Source organism: Hetaerina americana, unplaced genomic scaffold, assembly GCF_022747635.1.
Source record: "Hetaerina americana unplaced genomic scaffold, ioHetAmer1.1.p SCAF_27, whole genome shotgun sequence".
Taxonomy (NCBI): domain Eukaryota; kingdom Metazoa; phylum Arthropoda; class Insecta; order Odonata; family Calopterygidae; genus Hetaerina; species Hetaerina americana.
In genome coordinates, this window is record NW_027286841.1 from 4,042,053 (window position 1) to 4,063,372 (window position 21,320).

At 38.3% G+C, this 21,320-nt stretch overlaps 1 protein-coding gene across 2 annotated transcripts; it reads right to left on the reverse strand.

Moving 5' to 3' along the window:
* Positions 1–742: 742 nt before the first annotated feature.
* LOC139689657 (leucine-rich repeat protein soc-2 homolog) lies at positions 743–15,945 on the reverse strand. 2 transcript variants are annotated; one of them, XM_071586845.1, is made up of 3 exons: positions 15,840–15,945; positions 13,570–13,748; positions 743–8,464 (listed from the first exon to the last, which is right to left on the reverse strand). In XM_071586845.1, the coding sequence occupies exons 2-3, from the start codon at positions 13,572–13,574 to the stop codon at positions 6,610–6,612; spliced, it is 1,860 nt and encodes a 619-aa protein (XP_071442946.1). In that variant the 5' UTR covers positions 13,575–13,748; positions 15,840–15,945; the 3' UTR covers positions 743–6,609. The 2 variants fall into 2 exon arrangements, with proteins under 2 accessions (XP_071442946.1, XP_071442947.1); XM_071586846.1 differs by having other exon boundaries at positions 13,565–13,748.
* Between the last annotated feature and the right edge of the window lie 5,375 nt (positions 15,946–21,320).

The window sequence follows — 21,320 nt, forward strand, 5'->3', positions numbered from 1 at the left end:
GGCACAAAAGGGAAAGATGATGAAGAAAAAACTTAACAATGCAATATGAAAAATGGTGATTCACCATAAACAGCATATCAGGCTTTTTGGAGTGAAAGATTGAGCACAGGCTCCAAAATTGCATTTCACTAAGAGAATTGCAAATTAAAAATTTCAACAGTTTTACTGAAAACCTACTGAATGTGTTAAAGCATGGAAGCAATGATATATTAATAATTCCTTCCAAGCTTTTTCACATCTTCACCTCCCGAAGGTCTTGACGGATGACCAAGAGCAGGGTCGAGTGAGTCTGCTTGTGAAGACCTTCTGCAATGACATCGCGACCATTCCCCAACCTCCATACAGTTTTGACTTGGCACCAGCAGACTATTTCTAATTCCTATTATGGTAGAATCCTTCCTCCCTCAAGGAATACCCTAAGTCAATCCATTGAAGAAGATACCCTTAAGAACCTTTCGGAATCTGCCTACCAGGGAGTTTTCAAGTTGTGGAAAAGCCACTGGAAAAAGTGTGTCCACTCACTCAAGGGATGTGCTTTGAAGAATTTTGAGGCATTGTAGCAATATCTGAAATAAATCTATTTGTCCAAAAATTTTCCTGATACTCTTTATACTAACCATGTAATGTATAAAGGGACAGAGCATTAACTTTTAGACTAATAAAACACAAGAATACACTTAAAGAACATAAAATGTAGCTCTTTTTAAGATTCAGAAAACTTTCCTCTAAATCATAAGACAAGCACCTTTAACAGTTTTATTATAATTCTCTGGAACCACAAAAGAGCAGGCAAACATTGGCATCCATGCACTCACTATGTCAACAAATGTATAACATGGGCATTAATAAAAGCACTATAATTGGTTTTTCTGTTAAGCATCATATCAACCATTCCTTCAAAGGTGTACCACACTTAGTTACCATACTTTAAAATTCTGGTTAAAATTTTGAGACACCAACAGTACCCTGACTTGAGTGTATTGAGTTGATACAAAAGTTAAACCACCGCTTCAAAACATTTGCACCCCTGAATTGAAACAGGAAGTCAAAGATGGGAAATGGCTGCTGTTTGGCATACAAAATACAATGACAGTGGTCATGAAAAATTGACTCGAGAGTAATAAAGTCAACGGTGATATATCGGCTTATTAACACTCACTGGCAAAGTAAATCCTCCACATTCCCCGCTTGAAGTAGGCACATGGAAATGCTTTAACCAATAAGACACTAAATGTGGGGATAGATCAGCATCGCCCATCACCGCATAACACAACTTGTCAATATATCACATCCCACTTGAATTCTTTTGTATGAAATTGAGTTTTTTTTTCCTTAAGATAATAAAAATGTCTGTCACACAAAACATTTTTTCTGAAAAATTGTTTTTGACTAGATACCACTACATATAAGTTTTGATTTCTTAAAAACTAAATATATACTCTAAAAAATATTTTTGAGAAGAAATCAATAAAATCCTCAAAAGTGTATGGCTTATTAGAGCATTTTAACATACGTACAAATGTTGAGGGCTTCGATCCAGAAGGTCTTGGGTGCAAAAATCAGTTTCACAATAAAAACCTCTCCGAAAGCATATCTCCTCAAACTGATTATGTACCTAAAAGGATAATCCTCATTGACTTTCTAATATTAGGGTTTAATAGATTTCACTGAATAAATACACTCGGTACTTTTTCACACCAAAAAATTTGATGACGTTACCAGTTTTGATGCATAAACGACATTTCATATCTGACAATGCTGCCTCATCATAGAACTGGCAGTATTATTATTATGTTTTTCGTGTGTAAAAATACCATGTATATTCAGAGATCAAGAATTTTCACACATTATAGCCTCAAACCATCAAATTCTTCAATAGGTTTTTTAAAGTAACAATTACACTCATATAGAGGCTAAACTACATCCCTCAAAATTATTCTTTTGTTGTAGAGAGCCCTCTGGCAAGAAGCCTCCAACACGGGAAACAAGTCCAAAGAAAGAACCTAATGACAGTAGACATCTGAATTAATCCCAATCTCCTGCAAACATAACGACGGATGGATTAGCCCAACAAAGTATGCCACCAAGGACAACTGTGGGACTAATAAAAACAATTATTGGAATTCAAGACAAAAAAGTAAATGCAAATGATATCCACCGACGGCATGATGATGATGAGCCATTGCAACAATAACAGTGATTATTAATGACACAGGGTCACATGCCCACCATGAGAATGTTTGCGCACCATTGTAGAATTACACACCACAACTAAAAGAATCGGAAATTTCACAGCTTTAATGTGAGTTTTTACATCATGTAGGGACAGGTGAATTTGTAAATCGGAAATTTCACAGCTTTAATGTGAGTTTTTACATCATGTAGGGACAGGTGAATTTGTAAATCGGAAATTTCACAGCTTTAATGTGAGTTTTTACATCATGTAGGGACATGACTTTGTACTGAAACAAAAACCTTTATTAATAATGTATGGCGAGATAATTTACCAAAAACAGCATTCAAAACCATCAGTTACTTAATTGGAAGAACACCATTAGTACAACTATTGTGGAAGTAAAACATGCACTTGGGACATATGCATGCATTATGAAGTTAGTTCAAACCAGACAACATCAACAACACAAATTACATATGAAAGAAGGCAGTAAGCACATCTCATAATAGGACAATGAAATATTAACAAAAATCTCTTTTCTGAGTAGGGGCCTTAAAAAAAAAGCCAAATAAGCGAGAATATATGAGTGATGATATTATACATATGATCCTTTTTCATGAGTTAAGCATCAGAAAAAATACTGGTAGCCGTGAGTTTCAATTTCAGGTAAATAGCCAACGGAAGGCAGAGATGTGCTTACGAACAAACCATGATACACATTGTTTCAGCACTGACACACAAACATTTCATTCATTGAGTGAGGTGTCTTCATAACCATGCCGAACTGCAAAATACTGCACCAGATGGAATTTCACACAATATTGCACACAAATTTGCTGACCAGCACATGGGCCTCCCTCCTCCTTTGAGATGAACATCAGAGGGAGGGAGGTTGCGCAAACTGGACATTCCTGCTTTAACATACCCAACCGAGCGGCACAAATAAACATAAGTGTGCTTGACCTCCAAACCTCGAGGGCACAATGTATCTTGAGTCATCTTAAGCACAATGACTTACCAAACAATAATTGAGAGAGAATGCCACAATCAACAAAGGATTCAATCGCGAGCAACTGCGCACAAATGGCACACCTGGCCAGAAATTAAGGGAGAACCAGATTCAAATCCCAAACTCCAATGATATTTTCAAGAAGAATTTCTACGACTAATATATTAACTTGTCCAGATAGCAAAAGTTACATACTGAGAATATGCTCAGGCATATGCTGAGCTTAGAATATTCTAAGCATGTTACCTTGCCAACCGAGAACTAAGCCAGTGTTTGTATGAGTGTGTGTGTCTGTGTCTGGCTGCTCGTAATGCACTTGTGGCATTTTCCTCAGAACTATTGACGTCTCTACGCATTTACCAAAGCAATGATTCTGTTGTGTATCCATTTAATGTAATATTCACAGAAATTTTAGTGGGTGAACAGAAGAGTGGGCTGAAAATTAACAAATTTGATGGATTGAAACACTCCGCAGAAAATTATTGGCACTTGAATTGAACAAAAAGAGTGTAAAATTGGTTTCAATCAGAGAATACCTTTCTGTCCTTAATACTTTCAAAGTTTTCACCTTCTGAGACAAAATAACTAGAGAGAAGGATGAAATTCTAGCTCATGCACATCAGTTAAGAACAAATGAAAATCTCAAGCTATCATTTTAAACCAACAAATAATTCATTTTGATTATGAAGAGGTAAATGCAACCATATCATTTTACACGCTAAATTCTTCCCCTATTGACTTCAACAATACAGTTTGTATTTCTGCTTCAAATATTTAAAAAATACTTCAAGCATTCATGGAGTAATGGATCTCTTCCACAAAGCAATGGTGGAAACTTAACATCTTACTTCCTCTGCTGACATTGTTGATGCTAAACACATGGCGAGACATCCATTTGAAAGGTGACTCAATGGGAAGAGGTGAAAGCACCTTCAAGTGTTTAAACATCCAGGCAGTGATGAAGTGAGTTGGCTACAGACAGGCTCATGAAAGGTTGGCTTTTAGTGTCTCATCAATTTGCAATGCGAGGGACGATACAATACAAAACTTCAGAAGCAGTCCAATAGATTTTCCCAAGGCAAAAATTTCCTCCAAATGACAGAATCTGATTGAAAGTGTTGCTTTGGAGGCAGGGGAAGGGAATGAGAGGCAATGGACTGATCAAACACAGACAAAAAGATTCACGAAACATACAAAAAGGGGTTACAACGGACACACACAAATATTGTGGGCAACAATACAATTTATAATGTCTCAAATAGGGTAGATAATATTTTGCACGCAAAAAGGGAGGATGTTTTGGAAGAATTTTCAAGACGGAACTGCCCACTCTTCCAAAACATCAGGGGAGATGCATAAAAAAACAAACCGTATACAATTGCTAAATGTCAATGAAAGTCATAAATGAACGAAAATCACCGACATGGATGAGGACACATTGAACATTGCAGTAGAGCATTTCTGCAAAATCTAATCAAGCTTACACAATTGCTGCAACGCTTAGAGATTCACTTCAATTAAAATATGATCACAGGTTTACTCTACACACGCACACGTCAGACAATTTGGATGGAATATTTCCCAGGGACAAACGAACTGCTGCGCTCCCATCCTTTGGGAATCATTGGACGTGCACCAAGCCAAGGTCATCTGCTTAATGGAGAGTAGCTAACGCCCACAATGGGAACAAACAAGGAAGATAGATCCCTTTTCTTCAAATTACCTTTGATTAAGGATTTTCAGATGGACTACCTTGGATATGGGATATCCGAGAAGACCTAAGAAGAGTGGATTTAAAGGGGCTGCAATGAAATTAAGGACAACATGAAGGAGGAAATGATTTAAATGGCATACAGGCTCGCAAAGTGTCACTTCCGTGGGAGAAAAACAAAATGCCACATCAAGAGTGGCATATATGTGAATATTGATGTACAACCAGTGCTGCCGAGAATGAAACATTCTCAATATTCTAAAAGATATTCCAAAAGAAGAGGAAGATTTTGGCTGATAGATATATGCGATACAGATGGATGGAGTTCAACGGAGAACTGCATCATGGACTGACTTCCATCTTCGGAAAATGGCTTGGTGAGAATAAGATTGACAAAGAGGGATGTGGCCAATTGGTATTCTTAGAGGCTCTTTTTAGTGGGAGATTGCTGGAGGACTTTGAGAAGAGTGCGATGATTGTGATACTGAGGGATAAGATGCCTAAGACCATCAACAAAAAGCATAAGAAAGATGACCTAGAATATCAAAGAACATCACTCGAAAAACATACAACCATGAGTCTAGTGTTGATGGATCTTCCAAAATATCAACATGAAGTCAACTAATTTATGAATGAAAAAAGATGTTCCAATGGACGGGAACACTTGCCATTGAATACAATGACAGATGAATAATCTGTCAACTACACAAGAACCAAGAGGAGTGAAAGATGAAAAAACAAAGCAAATGGAAACTAAAAAAAGTTGGGCAGGATGCAATCTCCAAACAGGAATCATGATGAATGAGGAATGAATAAACATGATCCTCTCTTTGCAGACAGTCCCAAATACACAGTAGAGAATCTGTGAAACCTGCTAGCACCCCTGAACACACTGGAACATAGAACAATTACTTTCAGGGATATAACATTAAAATAATCATTAAGAAAACCATACCTAATCATAGCCTGTGGGAGAGAGACGGTGCTGGGAGATATTGCATTCAAAGAAGAGAAATTAGAACAATGGAATTGATATAATAGATGGTTGAGGCCAATACTTTGTCGAAATGCACTCGTAAAGCATGAAGAAAGAATCAAAGACTTGGCATTTCCACAGGAAAAACCTTTCTATCCTGTGAAAACAAAAGGTCTCTGATTCTTCCGCTGGGCTTAACATGGAGTCCTTCACATTACACTTCAGAAATAGCAGAATGTGGAATTTTAGGAGCTCAATGGACATCATGCAGAGACACCAATCACATTCCAGGCTATTGAAACTCTTTTCCTTCCAACCAAATATTCATTCAAATAAAAACAGGACTTTGGCTACATTCTCTCGGAATCCCTTGCATCCTCTGCCATGGTTTCTTAAACCAATTTTTGCCCAAACAGAAGGAGACTCACAGAACCAGTCTCAATTGCAAAGCAGAAATCAAATTTCTCAACAAAATTCAAAGCTTTGAGCAAGTTTTGGGAGTGGAATATATTGCCCTGTTGAGCTCAAATTGCTTACACTACTCTATTGAGATCCACTGGCCAATTTCCCCCACTATACAGATTCACTTTGCCAAATTTCTTTTTTTCAGCCCACCCTAGTGAACAGGCATATCGATACAATATTTACAATTAATTGATACAATATCACAAAATTGTATTAATCATGCTTTTCCATGATGATTATTAATATCATCTAAGCTCTATTTTCAAACACATTCACATTGAGCGATATGGTCTCTGCATCTTTAGATAATGAATTACAAGGGACGACCCTCCAGCAACAATCTTGCTTGGTATTTGGGAGAGGGGACAGTTCTCCAAACTAAGTATTTGAAGGTTACTACATAATGAAAGCTCAAATGGCAAGTTGTGTAGGTTAGGATTATCATTTATGTGCAGTGCTTCCAGGTTTTCCAGCGTTCCAATTTCCTCGGGAATTAAGCACAGGTTGTTTTCACCAACGCTGAGATAAGAGAGGTTGGTCAAGTGGCCTATCGCCTTGGGTAGGGTGGTCAGATGATTTGACTGGACAATGAGCTTCTGAAGTTCTCTCAGGAAACAGATCTCACTGGGCAATGACTCCAGCTTGTTCTCGGCAAGGTCCAACACCCTCAGCTTGCGTATGTTCCCCAATGCCGGAGTGATCCGCTTCAAGTGGTTATTCGAGAGTATCAGGACCTCCAGTTTTGGCAGGTGCTGTATGTCATCAGGTACCTTGGTCAGCTGATTAGTCCCAAAATTTAATTCCACCACATTTGACCACTTCCCAATATCTACAGGCAATAACGTCAAACAATTATCCTTCACATTCAACTTGGTTAGGTTTTTTGCCCTGGAAAAAATCCCATAGGGTATCTTATCAATTTGATTGTGCTCCATGTTAATCGAGTATACATTTGCAAACTGAGCCGGTCCACCCATTGGGAATGACATAAATGCATTTCTAGACAACGTTATGCTACTTAAATTACACAAGCTCGACAGAAGATCACACGGGAGGTTTGCAAGTGCATTCCCCTCAACATTGAACTCATCCAGATGCACACAGCAATTGAGCGTATCTGGTACGGCATTCAACCTGTTGTACCTGAGGCCTAGCCTCGTGAGGGACTTCAGATTTCCAATAGTTTTTGGGATGTCTAAGAGTTCATTATGCTGGAGATCCAAGGTGGAGAGTTGAGTACAATTGCCAATTTCCTCGGGCAAGTGCTCCAGGTGGTTGTGGGACACATCAAAAGTTATCAGATTGGTCAGGTTACCAATCACTACGGGCAATTCCTTGATCTTATTTTCTCGAAGACTAAGCATAGTTAGATTGGTCAACTGACTTATTTCATTGCCAACAACTTTAATCCGATTAAATCTGAGGAATAAAGTTGTAAGGGAAACGAGTTTATAAACAACATCCGGAATCTCACTTAGTTTATTGTGTCGGAGGTCTAAAACCTTCAACAATTTCAAATTGCATAAAGTGTCCGGGAGGCTGGTCAGGGAATTTTCGCTGAGGGCAAGAGTCCTAAGATTGACCAGGTGCCCAATTTCCAGTGGCAAAGTCACTAATTTGTTGCCATAAAGGTAAAACTCCACTAAGTGGGTCAACTCTCGGACCGATGGCGGCAGCTGGGTGATGCTGGACTTGCTGAGGTCCAGTCGCAATGAGCCTTCCTCTGCACACTTGGAAAACTCCTTCACTACGTCCAGGTCTGCCTGGATGGGCCTGCTCTTCTTCACCGTTGGCTTGAACTTGTTGGACTCGGGCTGCTTCACGGTGACGACCTTTGGCTGCACCACGTCGCCCAGCGAGCCCGTCGACAGTTTCTTCTCCTTTGACTCCCGCCCTGACCCCGAGGCAACGCTGCTCGAGATGGACGTCACCGAGAGTTGGTCCACGGCATCTAGCATGTCCAGGCTAGTGCTGCTGCAGCCTTCGTTCTCAGGAGAGCCAGAGCTGGGGCTCCGAGCCTCTGAGCCTCCAGCAGCCATGTCTCCCTTCCCATCCATCACGGGCTCCACCAGAGAAGTGGTCTCCAAACGATTTGACCTGGAGGATTTCTTCATCTCAAATACATAACTGAAAATATCAGGCCACATTAAGCAACATAAACCTGGTCAAATCTGCAGTGTGGATATGCAATCCATCATTACCTAATGAAAGTCAGGTAACACCAACAATGTGGAAAAAAACACAGATCTTCCAAAAATCAATGTGTGATGTGATCCAATGTTAGGTGCACCTGATATAGCTTTCCCTCAATCAATCGACATCAGATCTTGACTGCTACCACCAGCTTCGACTCTCTTAATAAAATCAAGTTTAGCAGAAAGAGGGGCAGAGACTGGATGAACAGTCTACCCTCCGCTTGCTGGAGCAATCGCTCATGCAGGAGGCTCTGTTGACACAGCTATCTTTTCACTTCATTTGGCATGACTCTCGTTAATCTTAGGGGCCATTGACTTTAACAATCAACAGAAAAATACCTGGGATAAAATTAGACCAAGTACCACTATTTGTATGAGCCATAGTAATTACAGCCATCCTACCATTACTATCATTGCCAGTGCTAGCAGGAGCTATTACAATATTATTAAAGGACCAAAATATTAACAAATTATTCTCTGATCCAGAAGTACGAGATCCTATCTTGTGTCACCACTTATTCTGACTGACTGCTTGTCTCTGCATTTCTGGGTTCTCCATCTGTGTCAGCTGTCTTCGGGTGATGACAGTTTCGCAGGCCATCCTGCCTGTGTCTTCAGATCAAAGCTGTTTTTGGAAGCTTTCTTGCCCTCCTTATATTGGGCTGGTAGTCAAATACTGCGCTCTGACTGGATAGTCCTTTTCCACGCACTGTTTAATGGATATCTATCGTCCCTGTTGATGTTACATGGTCTTTGTGGGATTTCAAGTGCCCCACTGAGTTACAGGGGGAAATAGCACTTTTCCTTCGCTATTACTGTTGATCACTGATTTCAAGGCAGACAAGGGCACTTCCAGAAACACCTTTGACCTGAAGACACAGGCAGGATGGCCAGCAAAACTGTCATCACCCGAAGATGAAAACTGTTGCAGATGGAGAACCCGTAAATGCTGAGACCAGCAGTTCAAAGCTGCAAAAACCTTAAAACAAACTTATTCTGATTCTTTGGTTATCCTACCTGTATAGTAAACACTTTAATCTTACCAGGATTTGGAATAATTTCACATATTATTAATTTAAAATAAAAGAGGGGAAAAACTAAACATTTGCCGGAAGGGGAATGAATAATTTACGCTATAATTGCAATAGGAATTCTAGGATTTGTTGCATGAGCCCATCACATTTTAACTGCAGGAATAGAAGCGGACACATGAGAATAGTTCACCTATTTCAAAATAGTAAGTATAGTAGTAGTGTCAACAGGAATTAAGTTCTTCTAACTACTTCTCGGATCACATCAAACATTGATTTTTGTAGTCACTTAAGAACATTGTTTTCCTCACAATCAGCCACAGGAAAAACCACTTCTCAAAGTCTCCCCAGGAATGGTACCTCCACCCCCCTGCACTTTTAAGAACTTTCTTGGCAATTTCCATAACTGGCACACTTGTGAAATGGTTAAAAACACATCAACCGAAAGGAGGATGCGTTTCATGGGTGGGAGGCCTTTCTTGGAGAGCTGTTCACTAAGTACACTAGAATTTTCACGCCACATTTCAGTTCGAAAATCATAAGTTCAGGATGTCATCCCTGCAAATGAAGTATTAAAAGTTTTTTGGCAGGCATTGATCTCTCCTCAAGCACACACTGTTTCAAGAGAAAGACTCTCAAATGGTGGCAAGAGTTGTTTTTCTGGGGCTTGAATTCAGTGTTGTGAATTTTTATATTTTGTACAAATAATGCAATACAGAAAAAATGAAAAACCAATATTGCACGTAAAATTTATTCGGAAACTTGTTTATGATATCTTTGGGGAATTCAGAGGAGGAGGAGGGGCACAGACTCCTGGGGGTAGATGATTAATTTTTTTAATTAATTTATTATTATCTCAGCTTTCATCCAACAAGTCAGATCAGTGTTTAGACGAAAGGCTCCTTGTAATAATCCCTCACCTTAACATACACCAAAAAGACTGTGATGTTTCCTCAAAGAGAAAACTCAGATGTGGAAGAAGAGAGACAACTTATAGAAGCGAGACATATGAATGCAATCCGGGTCTTCACGTGGGTGAATGTTTAAAAAAATGCTATAGTATGAAAAATTATAAAAATTAGAATAACTGTATGAATACAATAAATAAATTTCATTTTAAAAAATGTCCAAATTAAAAAGTTTATATGAGGAAAAATGTAGTCTTTCTCTTGGATCCACCACTTACAAAAATGGGGCGTTTAAAAATGAAATACTGACCAGAGTACGGAAGTCAAAAGAATTACATCACAGTGCAAAGAGGTTAAAGCGATGAGAAGCAGAGAGTGCTATTTCAACAAAAAACATAAGCATTAAATTGAGATGGATGAAATGGAAAATTCAGGGATGAGCTGGTTCTCAGCAGCCACTTGAGATCAAGAAGCCCCCGTACGTTGAGAACCCTCAATAGGATTTCGTCCATATATATTAAATCACAAATTAAATATTGATTTTAGACACATGATTAAGTAACCAATGATCACCTGATGAGATAATTTGTGTTCCAAGGCCCATTTTTTTATTTCTGACTATCTGTGGCAAAATAAGAATTGATAAAAAGATATTTACGCCTTTCCTTGAGGATGTCAGAAGAACCTGGCTTGTATTATGGAATGACAATGCAGCATCTGCCAAATTCAATACTAAATAGAATACAAATGATAATAGACAATGGTGATTTCGACTATTTGACACCCTTGAAATTGTGCTTCATACAATGGACAAGGCGACTCACCATCAAACGCACGAGTGTTTCCCTCCCACTCCCCAGGGCACCAACGTTTGAGGAAAGTGTAAACAGTGGTTTTTTTTTCACAGAATTAGTAGGCTACGTATGAATTTTTGTTGCGTTTCGGCACATGGACGACATCATCAATTACCCCATGTCACAAGCTATCATTTGATCGTACTCTTTGATCACTCAACCATCATGATTGAGTCGAAACCGGTGGTGGTGTAGTGGTGGTTTTGTGAGGAGATGCGAGGTTACAGTGATCATGAATTGCCGCTATGTATAGCCCTACGCCATCACATGCAGTGCTTCCCTTTTCCCTCTCCCACTAGACCCCTGTGAACCACCCATTTGGCTCTTTCACTTACAACCAATCATCCTTTGCTTCCCACCTACCAAAAAATGCCAGCCCCCCCCTCTTATCAACGACAGGAAATTTTTTCCAACATGCATGTAATTTTCACTTCAAAATAACACCAAGTCTAGAAATCCAAGGATTGTGAATAAAAATACTATAGTGAAAATCACAATTGTTAATTATAATTTCTCTACCATATGGAAAGTTTCCAGTAAATTAATTCTGTAAGTATACTGTTCAATATTTAATGATAAAAATACCATCAACCCAAAATGGCCAGGCATTGCACATTGAATGATATTGTGCATTCCAGGCAAATGCTGTGAATGAAATCTTATCTGAGTTTCCTGAAGGCATTAGATGTAGAATGTTCGACATTTTGATGTCCGATTCTGCCACTGAAAGAGTGGCCACTCATCGCACCACCTGATTGAAGCCCTGGGCAAACTTCATTTGCAAAATTAAACATTACTTCATGTGCTTGGATGTGAAAATCAAAATGTAGAATCATATGATAAAATGCTTTACGCACACAATTGCCAAGTCCAAGGCTATTTCTATTGTATTAAATGCCCCTCAGTCTAGATGCACCCATGGAAAGAAAGAAATATAATAATTGCCATTTAAAGAATTTGGTCAAAGTACTGGGTAGAGAGTTTTCACTCTAGTCTTGAGCCTAATTTAAAATCATCAATACAGTCACAGTCTAAGAAACTTACAAGAGGATCCTTCTTAGACTGCACTACGGAGTTTGAATGCTAGGATAGCAAACCCTTACACAAATTGATTACCATTTGAAAGTATAACACTATTCATCTCTAAAGTTGGTGAATGCCATGGGTGACCATCACACAATGATTTTCACCATTTTCCACCACTTCTACACTTAATTTTTCAACATACAATTCAGACCACAAAGTTTTAAGATGTTAGTTCTAATGGGAAGGATTGAGCTCACCAAGCCCTATGCAGTATGTGAAATCCACACATTAACTTAACTGGGTATAATTAATGGCACCAGTTTCTTTTGTCCTGCATCACCATTCAGTTTCTCACAAGGCTCAAGGAGCCAGAAAATCACACCATTTGGATCTTAGAAGGGGTGTCATTCAAAGGGATATATCAAGTTATGAGCTGGCCAGAGGTCAAACAAACTCCAACCAAATACACATGCAATGATTAGTATGTACCTAATGAGTTATCTTAGTCAGAAGAATAATGATTTCTATCCACTGGCATTTGTCATAAATTGTTTGAAAATGAGTGCATAATAAAGGAGGCAGCCGTTTTTACAGTTCCTACCATTCACTCCTCAATGTGAGAATATTTCTTCTAAAGATTCTTTTAAGTACTAATAACTACTGTTTACCATTTATTGTTGTTAATAGTGTACAAAAAACTAACACTGGTGATGTCCAAAAACATTCTGAATGCGTGGCTGCCTGGACCTGCCTGAGCAATGGGCAGGAGTGGAGATGTTCCACTGGGGGCAACACGCCGTGCTGTCTGCTAGTCCCCAATACAATGCATTATGTCTGATTGACCACTTATCTCAAAAAGAGCATGCATACACTTTACAACTGCCCCTCTCCCTCCCCAACTTGATGCAAATATTTTAACATGCCACGGTACAAAATTGTTTAGCACAAGAGGTGAGCTCTCCTTTCATCCGTCAGACTAACCTCAACGACTGATCACAGCTGCTTTTGCCAATGCCATATAAAAACAATGATGAGAAGCCATTTCTATCGTAGCTTTATTTTAAAGCAGTAAAATAATTGAGCCTGGGCTAATTAACAGAAACTATAACATCATTCTTATTCACCTTGGACACTGATAATCACCCTCCATTATTGCAACATAATTAATTGAGAGACACCACTGATCTCATTATAAAAAAAGAAGTGTTCATACCTCACCTCATCCCTCTACTGAGTAAGGGTCTCCCACTACTTCAGGAGTTCCCCAGAGAATTTGTATTGCCATTTCACAATTCTTTTCACATGTTCTGCAAACAAATGGCATGGCATCATCCATTTTCCACAATGGACACTTACTGGGTAGACTAGAGACTTGTAAATTGCAAGTGTGAGTCAACCTGTGTCAATAAATCCAAATCCAATGAAATTGGTATCCATTCTGCTACAACAGGAAGTTTTAAAATTAGATCAACATTTGAAATTAACAAAAAAAGACCATTTTTGCTTCAAGAACCACACAAGTTTCCCCCTTAAGGGAGTTACTTCACACATCCGTAGACCATCACCATAGACTTTAAACAAATTAAGTGCCATGAGCAAGAAGATTTTACTTAATGCTTTGTTTCAAGAATAAATTTTTAGTGGGATAAATAATTTACATAAGTTAAGTAAATAGTAAATAAACAATTAATATATGAATACTTAAATAGTGAATAATATAAATAATTTTGTTTAAGCAGATCCAACAAAAGCATCTCGCCAATCAGTTGTATGATTATCAACACTTTTGGAAACACTGTCATAGGGAATAGCTTACAATTCCATGACAAAAACATTGGTCAAGAACATCCGTAAAAATATAATTTTTTGGACCGTATGAATAAAAATTGAAGCTCTGGTAAAATATGATATTTTAAGATTAAAGCAATGTCATACCATCAAAGAAAATTATGAACACTGCATAAATATACCCTCAAAAGTTTCAACAAATGCTTTGTTACGGATTCTCCAATCACTTACAGTAAAAAATATATCTCCAATTGGCAAGTGTTCACATGTTACCCTAAGATCAGTGCAAAAAAAGGTAATATACCTAAGGCTCAACAGCGTACAAGAACGTACATTATCTCGGCAAATACAAATCGCTAATTTTTTTACGTCCACGGGGATTTCGCGGTATGTGCTAATGAAACACAGCAAGATGCGTATTAAACAAACTATGGCATTGTTAGTATGTTTTCCATTTGGCTCTTACCTAGCAATTCCCAATTTAATTAAAATAATTCAAAATATGCCACACGGTAATAATTAGATATTATTAAATTTACATCTTGGCGCTGTAATTATGCTACCAACTTATATTCTGGGCTCAAATGATATTTAAATGAAGTATATTGCACATTTTACTCCAAGAGGCAATCACCATTACTCGAGAAAACGTTAAAAGTGTACCCTTGATTTAAGATAGGTAACTTGTACTTCAAGGAAGTTTTTCCCTCAGGCAGAACGACAAATTGCCATCAATATTAAAGCCTGCTGGATTTTATTCATACAACGTAAAAGCGAAAAAGATTGGTAACTTAAGTCACCCATATATTTACCTACTTTGCTAGTGCATAACGTGTACTTATACTGGAATATGGAAAAACTGACAAATTTTCAACCGCGTAGATATAACATATTATAGTTTGTAAAGACCATTCTATTCAATCATACACTACGTTAACCCTGTTCAGTTACCCAATTATTATAATATTAAAAACATTACTTTATATAATAAAAATAGCACCTAATTAGACAATATACGATATCATCCTCCATTCTACGCATTAAATCGTACCTCCAAAATTACATAAAAATGATGTGAATGTGAAATATCAACGTCTTTTCCAAGACAACGAAGCAGCAGGACGACATACTGACAATTAAAAACATGCAGACGTAACCCAAAAAATATTAGGACTCTTTGCCCTCTGAAACATGATACAATATATCGCCAAATGAATGAATGGAGATGGAGAATTCCTAATGACTAATTTGGTGAAAAAACACTTGATTGATAGCCAGGGTGGTAGAACATGATGTTCAATTATTGTGTGAAGATGAACACTATGCATTTAACCAGAGCGACGAAGTTTCGCGTCTAAATTTACTCATACTATCAACGGGCTTTGCTTCTAACAGTCAATGCTTAATTTTTAAAAGGGTAGCCCAAAAATACACGAAAAATCATACACGAAAACGACTAATGTTAAATCCTTAAAGGAGAGTTTAGATCAATGTCCTTAACATCTTCTACACGTGAACATCACGCGAGGGTCTTCTGAGGCTCAACATTATAATTAGATGATTCGAGTACTTGGGAAATCACGCATTCATGTATCCCATTAAATCATTATGATTTAAGAATGAGTCATTACAACTACCTAAAGACCTATTTCCCTAAATAACATTTAGGCAAAAAATCAAACTACTTCTCAGTTCTTCACCTTCCTTATTGCTCCAACCATATCCTACGATTTAAGTAAGGCTGTAATTCCAATCCTTCAACTGGTTTGAATGCTTTTTTTTAACTTCACCTCAACACACTTCTTTCTAAACACAATAAAAAATATACACATACTCGATTCGAAAATGTTTCTTCATCTGGAAACAAAGGAAAGGGAGGATGCGAGCCAGCAATCGCGCTCCGTTTAAAACTCCGTTGAGTGACGAATAATTTTTGGTACTTTTGCCGGTCTCGGCCATGAACATAAATTAGGGAATATTCAAAATCAAAAATATCTCACTGTCCTCCTTAATTTAGAATTTCCCATTTCATTTGCGTGATATGATTATTTGTAGAAAAATACCAGGAATCATTTTCGCCAGGCACTACTGAGTCAAATAATTTTAACTATGCCATTAATCCAATTTGCTTTGAAATTTCTGAGGAGCGTACCAAAATCGATGAATCGCTAATAATGCTAATTCTCTTCAAACTCTTCTGATTTATACTCTAATATTGGTGGTTTCTAAGTACCTTGGTAAATCTCGTGCCTTTATCCCATAGTTAACTGAACTTGGCCCACGGAGAGGTAGCCCACGACTGTCTACCGGTCGTTGGAGCTCTGGATTTTTCAGTCATACTAACGTAAATATTTTTGCACGAAGTATCTAAGTAAATCCCCTAAACCATTGCAGTAATCTCACTACAACGGACATATTATACTCAGTGACACTCCGTGTAATAACTTGCAAGTGTAAGACCGGGATAAGTTATGTGGTATATGATAGACGGCCCTAGCAAGACATTACGTTGATGTTAGCCCAAGCGGGAGGTCGTCTTTTATAGCAAAAACAAAGAGGTCGTAACGAAAACGTTTTCGACAATATCTGCTCAACTAGAAAAGTACTTTTTCTTGAAATTCACCAAAAAGACTCGGCGCTCCCTACTCTATCACGACGTAGGCATAAAACCCACATCCATAGCCTAATTTAGCACCCAGGGCCCAGTGCAGTCACCAGAGTCGCCCTTTCACACAAAAAATAAGAACGTACTTAACAATATTTCCTAAACTAGAAGATTTTTTTTCTAAAATGTGGCAAAAAACACTTAAACCCTCTTTCCTCTATATTCAACCTTTCGCTTACTCCATGCCCATGGCCTAGTTCAGGACCCGGTTTTCACAAACGCGTTCTTTATTACGCAGTAGTTGTTAATATAGGAAATGTAATTGTTCCCATTTTGGAGCTAATTAGCGATAGGCCCAATGTCAATGCGATAGCCAACTTTCTATTTCAGTTCCGTCATTTCCCTAGCTCCGTCACAAAAGTAAATTCACCTATATTTAATGGAATCGTGTGTGATTTCAGTTTTGCCATTATTAATGCTGTAATTTTGGTTCAGTCACGTTGCACCCTCTCCCAGTATTTGTATGATTGTTATGATATTGTTATTTGTAAGACGGATGCCAAAATTGAAGTTCCCGTATTCGTCTGCTGCGCTCATTTTATGCATTTGGTGGCGCGACATCTTGCTAAGGCATATCAAAAAAAAAATCAGGAAATTCTTGGCAGCTGTAATTGGCTTGATGGTTGCGTCAAATTCCATGAGCGTCTTGGAAAATATTTTTTAAAATGTCTCCATTATATTGAAATGCGAGGGGCGTGGCGAGGCGGTGGATGCAGCTGTGTGTGAAATCCAAGAGATGGTTACGCAGAGCTCAGTGACTCCTTCAACCGTTATCAGGAAAGATTTTTCCATTCCTCGGGTCCTTAGAAGCAGCCTTTATAAGAGTAGTCCTTTTTATCTCCTTTTCACTGTCATTGCGGAAAATGCAAACGTTGAGTGCTGTGGGGATCCAAATCCCTTTTTCAGTCCTAAATTTTTATCTACTTTTTTGAAGCATTCCTTACCGTTTGTACCTCTTTGGTCGAACATTTTGAAGGGCAGAGATGTATTATCTTCATTTGGACCACGATATAGTAACGTGAGCGTGGAAAGGTGGTTCGGAATCGTGAAAAACACGATTGTGGATTATAATTTACATTTGCCGTGCGGTAGATTTTTGAGGGCAATCAAACCCCATGTCTTCTCTCGAGCAAAGTAAATTTTTTTACAAATCCCCCCCGCACAAAGTAAACCCCGCAAGGCCAGTAAATTTGAAAGTCTCGATAATTTTATGGCGGAGGAGCCTTGGGGAAAACGGAAACGAAGAACAGGAATTGTAAGGGTAACTTCTTTTACTGGAGAAGGGATCACTGATTTCAAAGTGGATACCGTGAAGCAGCCCGAAGTCTTTGTAGATCAAGGGGGACCAATGGAGGAGGCAAGTGATTCCAGTTATTGGGTTTAGAAGGGTGACAGGGTAGCCATAAATCATCGGCCTCTTATTTTCCTCGAAAATAGCATAGTTTCTGATAATAGTTACTTCGATAACTGTTCGGAATAGGAAGGTCATACGCTTTAGGATACTTTGGCAAAGATACCCGCGGGTACTTGGAAGACTTCCTTTCGCTGTCCCCAAAACAATGGCTTTGTAATTTCATTATAGATATCTTCGCCACCGTAGCTCTTGAAAAAAACAAAAGGGACATTATTTATATCCCTTGCGAAAATTCCAGTTATGCCCTACGAGGGAACTTCACGTCCGAGGGTTTAGTCGCCAAGCTTAAGTTCAAAGAGAAAATTATATTAATGCCGTTCAATAAAGATCAAAATCACTGGTGCCTATTCGTTGTAAACTTCCGGGAGTTTTTATTTAGTTATCTCGATCCATTGGGTAGCACGGATATGGATTATGCCAGGCATTACAATTTATTCACGACTTTCTTAAAGATGCGGAATACGTTAAGTAAGGAAAAAATACGTCCCAGTAAACTGAGAGCAATAAGGGTGCCATTCGGCAAACAGAGAGATAGCTATAACTGTGGGGTGCAGACGTGTTTTTTCATAAATCAGATAGCAAAAAATATGGGAAGTGAACAAAAGTTTGATGCCGACGAGTACCGGAACACAATTAAAGAAATATATTACAGTCCCTCCCTAAAGTTAACGAAATATGCCTTTTGTGCGATCAGGGTAAAATCCGTGGAAGTACAACGTGGGTCGCGTGCGATGTGTGTTCCCGATGGTATCATCATTCTTGCGTAGATAAAACTGCCGCCGCTTCCGACTACGAAAATATGGCTTGGTCGTGTGTACTGTGCACTAAATGGATAACATTAGATATTCAATTACTAGATATGGCAGACAGCTGATTGATTGGCCTTGTGGCTATCCCTTGGTTGTACGTCGTTTTAGCTTTGAACGCACATTATAAGTTGACAGACGATTATTTTTTGTTGAACTTCCTCCAATACAAAGGTTAACCAACAGTATATACATTAACCTACTATCACAGGCATTGAGGTGCTTTACGTCTATCTGAAGAAGCGGGGGACGGAAAGCTTCAGAAGAGATAGCATAGGAACAATTAAAAATAGGAAAAGAGAGGCGGCAATGATGATATAGGATCTGCGGTCCATTCCGTCTATCTGAATAAGCGGGGGACGGAATGACTTGGGAAGATTAAATATGCTTATTTACAACAAGACAATTTCATGCTACTGAAATATTAAAGGAATTCATTAGGGTAAAAAACTAAAAACAAATGTTGAAAAAATTCCTCTATTTTATCGTAGGTTTTGGGATACATAACTTCTAAAAACTTTTCATCAAATCCCATCTTAGCGGCTCAAGACACCAGAGAAAGAAAATGGAGAGAAGTGAAGAATCAGGGGGAACTGTGAAAATGAGGAATCCGTGGCCGGAAAATGGTGCAAAAATGAAAAAAAAACACCTGTAAGTAATAAATTAAGAAACAGATTGCTGAAATGGTGTGTTTTTCATAAAAAAATGGGCCTACTATGTGACACTGAGGAAGAAAAAACGGTCGTATTAGAGAGAATATTGAGTACCTAAAAGAACAAACTTGAAATAAACCTATCTCCATGGGTCAAGTTCAGTGTCGTGTCGTAGTCACTTTTGGTGGGCCCTGGTTACTAACCTAGGGCATGAGCATGGGGTAAGCGAAAGATTGCCGAAAGTATATATGGTGCCTAGAGTGTATTGTAAAATTTAGAGAAAAAAATGTTCTGGTTTAAGAGATATTGTATGTACTTGGTTTTTTTTTCGTGTGAGATGACGACCCTGGTGACGTTATTGGGCCCTGGTTACTAAACTAGGCCATGAGCATGGGGTAAGCGAAAGGTTGAATATAGAGGAAAGAGGGGTTAGTTTAGTGCCATATTTTAGAAAAAAATTTTCTAGTTTAGGAGATATTGTGAAGTACCTTTTTATTTTTGGTGCGAAAGTTCGACTCTGGTGACGATAGCGGGCCCTCGGTCCTAAACTAGGCCATTAGCATGGGGTAAGCGAAAGGTTGAATATAGAGGAAAGAGGGGTTAGTTTTTGTGCCATATTTTAGAAAAAAAAATTCTAGTTTAGGAGATATTGTGAAGTACCTTTTTATGACTGAAATAGAAAGTTGGCTATCACATTGACATTGGGCCTATCGCTAATTAGCTCCAAAATGGGAACAATTACATTTCCTATATTAACAACTCCTGCGTAATAAAGAACGCGTTTTTGAAAACCGGGAAGGCGTTTTTTGCCACATTTTAGAAAAAAAAATCTTCTAGTTTAGGAAATATTGTTAAGTACGTTCTTATTTTTTGTGTGAAAGGGCGACTCTGGTGACTGCACTGGGCCCTGGGTGCTAAATTAGGCTATGGATGTGGGTTTTATGCCTACGTCGTGATAGAGTAGGGAGCGCCGAGTCTTTTTGGTGAATTTCAAGAAAAAGTACTTTTCTAGTTGAGCAGATATTGTCGGAAACGTTTTCGTTACGACCTCTTTGTTTTTGCTATAAAAGACGACCTCCCGCTTGGGCTAACATCAGTGTAGATGTCTTTCTAGGGCCGTCTATCATATACTACATAACTTATCCCGGTCTTACACTTGCAAGTTATTACACGGAGTATCACTGAGTATAATATGTCCGTTGTAGTGAGATTACTGCAATATTTAGGGGATTTACTTAGATACTTCGTGCAAAAATATTTACGTTGGTATGACTGAAAAATCCAGAGCCTCCAACGACCGGTAGACAGTCGTGGGCTACCTCTCCGTGGGCCAAGTTCAGTTAACTTTATCTCATAACATAAATTAATTTATTTAAATGGAAGAAACTCGGTTCCTTCCTTCCCATAAGAAGGTGTTATTGCCACTGAAAATTTGGAATACGTATTAGGGCCCTTTTTTAGTTTTTTTTCTACATTTTTGTCGGCTGATGCCATCTCGCTCCTTCGTTTGAATTATTATTCCTATCAACCATACTTTCACACAAGATACATACATGCATATATATATATATATATATATATATATATATATATATATATATATATATATATATATAAATGTATGTGTGTGTGTATTATCATAT